At 34.7% G+C, this 6,369-nt stretch overlaps 1 protein-coding gene across 1 annotated transcript; it reads right to left on the bottom strand.

Annotated features, from left to right (window-relative positions):
• Positions 1–1,389: 1,389 nt before the first annotated feature.
• On the bottom strand, positions 1,390–1,908 carry LOC118905366 (60S ribosomal protein L21-like). The gene has a single exon (XM_036872015.1). It carries the CDS (start codon positions 1,886–1,888, stop codon positions 1,406–1,408), a length of 483 nt encoding a protein of 160 aa, XP_036727910.1. The 5' UTR covers positions 1,889–1,908; the 3' UTR covers positions 1,390–1,405.
• Between the last annotated feature and the right edge of the window lie 4,461 nt (positions 1,909–6,369).

Raw genomic sequence — 6,369 nt, 5'->3', positions numbered from 1 at the left:
AAAAGAAAAGAGAAAATATGAAAGAAAAGTTGATACATAGAGGATAAATCCTCAAGAACACATATTTATCTCATAAAAGCTCCAGAAAGTAAGAAAAAAGAAATAGAGATAAAATAGTGAAATATATGATTGAAAAAAATCTCCCAGAGCTGAAGAAAGACATGAGTCTTCATATGGAGTCCCAGTGAAAGCCAAGCAGAAAACATGAACAAATCCTTATGAAATTCAAGAATCCCAAGGATAAAGAGAAGGTTCCAAAAGACCTTCCTGAGGATGAAACAAACCAACAAACGTTTCATACACAGGAATGAGAAACAGAATGGCATCAGATTTATCCTCAGTCACACTAAATGTTAGAAGACAGCCAAACAATGGCCTCAAATTCAGAGGAAGTAATATTGAAACTGAAATTCAATACCCAAGAATCCTATCAAATATGAGGGTAAGATAGATATAGTTTGAGACATAAAAAAATGAGAAAGTTTATTTCCCTTGTACCCTAATATGGTACGCTTGCACCTAATATGGTTAATCTATATTAAAGAAAAATTATGGTTAAGCAGCTAGACAATCTTAAGATATGATGCTTTCTTGCATAAAAAAGAAAAATAAAGTGTCAGGAGAAACAAATATGGAAAAGAATGAGGTCTAAATAAACAGTGGCATGATCTTGAAAAATTGACAGTGTTAAAAAAAAAAAGTCCATCTGAGCTTTGTGCTTAGAACATTCTTTATGAACAACACTAGTTTTGTGACATTAAGATTATAGCTTCTCCACAAGTCCAATCATACTATTTGGTTTTGCAAAGAAAATATTTATATAATCATAATATTATAAAAACTCTTTGTTTTCCATTTTCAGAATCGACCTACAGACCAACATGTAAGGTATAAATATATATTACCACACAGAATATAAATATATCTTGACAAAGTAAAAGTAATATATGTGATGATAGTTGGGAGTTGGTTATATGGGAAGGGGAATTGGAAAGGATAGGAGTGCTACTTTCCTCATGTCAATCACAGGGAGCATGATTTTGTCTAAATCAGATCAAGAAATAGGGCTTAGGTGTATAATCTAAAGTTATAAAAGTAATCAATAGAAAAACTAAAATGTAATTAACCCAAATGAAGTTAGTGTGGTGGAGGTAGAAAGAAAATGTGAAAACAGACCTACATTCACCAATTTTTATGGCATGGGGTCAACTGACACTGTTCAAAGTTGACAGACCACCTTAATGAGTGTTTGGGAGACATTTTACATAAAAATTAATTTTTTTTATTTTTTTATTTTTTGTGTGTGTGTGCTTTAAATATGTGTTTGGGGGGAGGGGAACACACACTTCTACTCAATTAAGAGAAACATTTATACCGTCCAGGTCTTTTATTTTCTTTACACCCATCATGCCATAAATTCATAGGGAATGGGCTCCAACAGTTCAGGCTCCTTTCCATCCGTTCTCATGAAGTGTGCTTCTCTGGGTGGAGCAGGCTGGCGCTTCAGTTGAACCCAAGTACCTTTCTCTTTGGCTTCCTTCTTTTTTGGATCATTTTCCTTCACCCATTTCAGTAAGCTGTCTCGGCTCTTAGAGTGCTTAATATGACCGATACGCACATTAATTCTCTTGGCAAGAATCTTGCCCTTAACTTGTTTGTTTACAAGGATGCCAATAGCATGCTGGGTAACACTGTAGACTCTCTCAGTTTTGCCATGGTAACATTTGTGGGGCATTCCTTTTCGAACAGTGCCCATTCCCTCACTATCTACAGTATCACCTTTCTTGTAGATTCGCATGTATGTGGCCAAAGGAACAACTCCATGTTTTCTAAAAGGCCTAGAGAACATGTAGCAGGTGCCCCTCCTCTTTCCCTTTGTGTTGGTCATTCTGGCGAATTACTGGAAGATGGCGGTTCTGGCCGAAAGGAAAAATTAATTTTTAAACATTTCTCAGTGGCTTCCTCTGGGAAGTAAAGTTAGGCTGTAGGGCAAATAAGTCTTTTCATTTTTGTTTTATCCACATTTATGCTATTTGAATTTTCACTTCAATGTTCTTACGCTTTTTTATAATTTTTTTAAATGTGCTTCTTGTACAAATGGGCTGCCCCATAAACTCTAATCAAGACATTTATATAAGTATTATTATGACTGATTCTAACAATAATAATGAATAATAAATATATTTTACTGAGGGCATTTTATGTGCTAAAGGTTTAGTGAGCACTCCGATTGAATCATCACAACAATCACGTTATAGACACTATTATCTCTTTTATTTAATGCACAAGGAAACTAAGACTTAAGAGGTTAAGTAATTTTCCACAGTAACGCATCAAATAAGAAGCAAGAGGAGCTATGGCTTAAACTCAGGACTGTCTGACTTCAAAGTTCATGCTTAAAACCACTAACCCCCACTGCCTGTACTCATCCTATGATTTTGAACTAGCAACTTGCAGACTCCATTTTCTCTATCGACTATATCAGCTCTGAGAGATCTTTATTTGAATTCCAGGGTAGCTCCTTTGACTGAAGACAATTTCCAAGACCAACACTTTATATACCAGTTGCAGTAAATGTTAGAAGGTAGCAAAGCAATGGCCACAAATTCTGAGAGAAGAGAATTTTGACGAAAATTGAACACACAAGGATCCCGTCAAATGTAAGGTGAGATAGAGATATTTTCAGACATAAAAAGGACTGTGAAAAAAGGATGCATTTTGTGCTGTCTTAATAATATGTCTTATCCTGAGGCTTGTTTGAAGTTGGTAAATAGAAACATGTAGTTTCAAAAGAGATTTTGGTGTATATACCTATAAATTTTATTTCCTTTATACCCTTTCACAAAAAATCACATGAAGATTTATTTCAGAAAGGGGGACTACACATCTCTGCACAATTGGACCATTAGAGTTAAAAAAAAAAAAATTCTGTCATTCCACTTCCTGCAAGCTTTACAATTAGGAAAACAAAGAAAAATCCATTACTTCATGTGACAAGTAACTTAGTTTCTGCTTTTGGCAAACAGGAATAGATTCTGGTTATTCGGTCATTCAACTAGTGTTTGGAATCACATTGCTTTCTGCTAGGGAGATGACAGTGAACTATAGACATAGTTTTGAGCTGCTCACCGTAAACCAAGGAGTGGCTGGAGGGGTGCTTGAGGCCCCACCATCTCAACCAGCACCCCCATGCTTACCCTCACTACCATTCTTCTGATTTTTCATGATGATTTTAGTACTGGGAAAACAAAACTTCAAGCCCTCCATACATTCTTCCCCTTCAAAGAGATTGCAGTTCCAAAGCCATCCTATATAAAAATTCAGAAACCATCAGGAGAGCTTAGAGTCTTGTGGGGATAGACAAGCAATTAACCAGAATTACATAATCCATCACACATACATGGGTCATGAAGTAAAGTGTTCTGAGGGGTTTTTTTATTATTATTTATAAGGTTTTATTGTTATATTAAGTGGAAGAGCAGGAAGTTATAGACCAAGCCATGCAACATAGTTTCAAAGTAAAGGATTAGAATAATCAGTCACATTTCTTATCTACCATATACTTTGATAAGCTATAAATTGTATTTTTACATTTCAAAAGTATTTAAAATTTCCATGTGTCTCGTATAGGTATATACACCAAAATCTCTTTTGGAACTACATGTTTCTATTTACCAACTTCAAACAAGCCTCAGGATAAGACATATTGTTAAGATTACACAAAATGCGTCCTTTTTTCAGAATCCTTTTCATAAACTCCACAGCCAGATATTTTGCAGAAGTCTCTTCAGCTTAAAATAGAAATTCTCTTCTATAGATAACTAAAAAAGATTTGAGATGAAGAAGGTTAACTACTCTTTTGTGGGTCACAGCACTGATGTGCTTCAGCCCTCAGAGCACAGCTGAACTTTTACTCATTGACTGAGTCAGTTGCCACTTTCTTTCCCTCAATGTCTTTAAGCTGAGTTTGTTTTGGCACATTGGTTTATTAACACATGGACCCATATATGGTAAATTCATTTGATAGCTCCTCCCAATCCCTTGATACTAAATATTGAAGTTTGATTAGAGATGGAAAAATGACGCTACTCATAGTAGAAGAGACCAAAATCCAGTCCTCTCTTCCCCTTTTGCTAAAAAGATGCTTACGTTGTTTGGGTGTCTCCTCTCCTCTGTATATCCTGGTGCTCAGAAGAGGGAGGGGGGGCCCACTCCACACTGCCTGGTTTCCTGTTCTTATTATCAAGGATTAGTTTGGACATGGGCATGAGGTATAATTCTGGATACTATGATGTGTGGGAAATCTGGGAAAGGCTCTCTCTCCTTACTAACAAAAAAGATAGTTGGGGATAAACATCCCCTGTGCCCAGTGTCATTGTGTTTATGACCATTCCTGGAGCTGTGGCAGCCATCTTGCAACCATGTGGGGAACTAAGTCAACAGGTCCAAGAGAGTAGAACAGAAAGATGCAGAGAACTTACGTTCCTGCTCTGTTGAGCAACTGAATCGACCATTGAATCAATCAACAATCTGGAGCATTCACATTTGGACTTCGTGTTATGTGACATAATAAATATTCCTCATGTGTAAGCCACTTTGAGTCAGGGTTTTCTGTTACTTAGCAGATAAACACATCCAAATTGGTCCACATAGATTAGTTCTCTCTGTTTTCCCTTTCTTCCTCCACCCAGCCACCATTCTTAACATAATTTAATTGGTATTAACATTTTTACACAGGTAGATTTAGCTTTCTTCGGTGATAAATTTAAATTTCTCCTCATGTTTTAAACTTTACCTTGGCAATCTAGTTTAAGAAACTGATCTTATCAAAGATATCTGGTTACCATACCCATGGGGCACTAATAATATTCTTAAGGTCATGGAAGTAGCAGCATGAGGCTACAATGTTTTTTGATAGCTTAACATATCGGCTTTGACCAAAGACTCTTCCCTATTAAAAAAAAAAGAAAAAAAAGAAACGAAAAAACTGAGTTATATGTGGAAGATTTCTAATTCTTATCCCAATTTTTTTTTTTTTGATAGACTTTCATTACAGCAACTCCTTAAAGCCTGACTCTTTGGCTTTCACAGTTTAATTTCTCGGCTTTGAGTTAATATTATTCCCTTAATCTCACTAATCCTCTAAGAAAGATGAACATAATGGTGAACTTCATGTAAGAAATATTCTATTAAATTTTTAAATGATTAAATTGTACACATAAAAATAAAATATGAATTTACATTGAATTTACATAACTTCCTGCCTAAATTCCTGAATTTTAAGCCATCTTTTCACCAATACCACTTCCAAATGTCTCTCTACGTGAGCTTTATCAAGACAAGTGTCAGAATTCATAAAATCAACCAAAGCAACTGAAAGGCCTATGCTAATAATAAATCATAACACAAGTCAAGGTTAATTACAATTAGATTTTAAATACTTTGCTTGAGGATGCTAAGCTTATTTAGTCTGGAACATAGTTTTAAAATGAAATGCTTATATATTGATATAAAAGATATAACAGTATAGTACAGCTGCGGGATAGAGGGAGGAAACACTATGTAGCACTTTTTAAATGTTACATATTAATCTCAAAAATAACAAAAATAAGCAGTTTGACCATAAATTATTCTCAGGACTTTAGCTTTAAAAAAAAAAATGTAAAGGCCATAATCTCTTAAGCACTTCAGGGCAATGACAATTTTTTAAAATTGTAACTGGGAGGAAGCTAAAATGCCAACATTCATTTCTGGATTTTGCAGCCAACTTTGTCATACAAGTGCTTTACTAATATTTTTTTTCATACTTGTGTTCTAAAAGGCGTTCTCCGGAATAAAGCCTTAAGTTTAAATCAAAGACAAATTATTCAGAACCCACCCCACCATATTTGTAGTGGCTCTCTAGCTCCTTATAAGGAAAAATACTGGAGATGAGGTTAGAAATTTTAAAAGTAAATGTGAGGATGTGGTAAAGAATGATTTTATCCAGTCTGTAAAGTGGGTATGGGATTTTTAAAGTCCAAGAATAGTGGATAGTCTAATATGAAAGTGAATGAAGATACTCCTTAAGCAAAAACAGAAACCCTTTTTTTTAAGGAAAGCTTGAAGGAATTTTGAGAATTGTACTTTAGCTAAGGAAGATATAAACATCTGGGGGATCTGAGTGGAGGATATGCAGAGTTCTTATTTTTAGTAATTTTTCAAAAAGTCTAAAATTATTACAAAATGATAGGTTTTAAAATATTTTAAAATTATTACTATTTGGCATGAGAAATTAATTCAGTTGTCTAAAATGTTTATTTTCTGAGCAGGGTCATAATAGTTAAGAAGATTATTGTGCTGGAAAAAGCTTCAATAAGTAGTCCATGG

The sequence above is a fragment of the Balaenoptera musculus genome, chromosome 12 (assembly GCF_009873245.2).
Source record: "Balaenoptera musculus isolate JJ_BM4_2016_0621 chromosome 12, mBalMus1.pri.v3, whole genome shotgun sequence".
In the NCBI taxonomy this organism is placed as follows: Eukaryota; Metazoa; Chordata; class Mammalia; order Artiodactyla; family Balaenopteridae; genus Balaenoptera; species Balaenoptera musculus.
The sequence above is the reverse complement of the archived record's forward strand: the minus strand, read 5'-3'. Positions and strand labels throughout refer to the sequence as shown.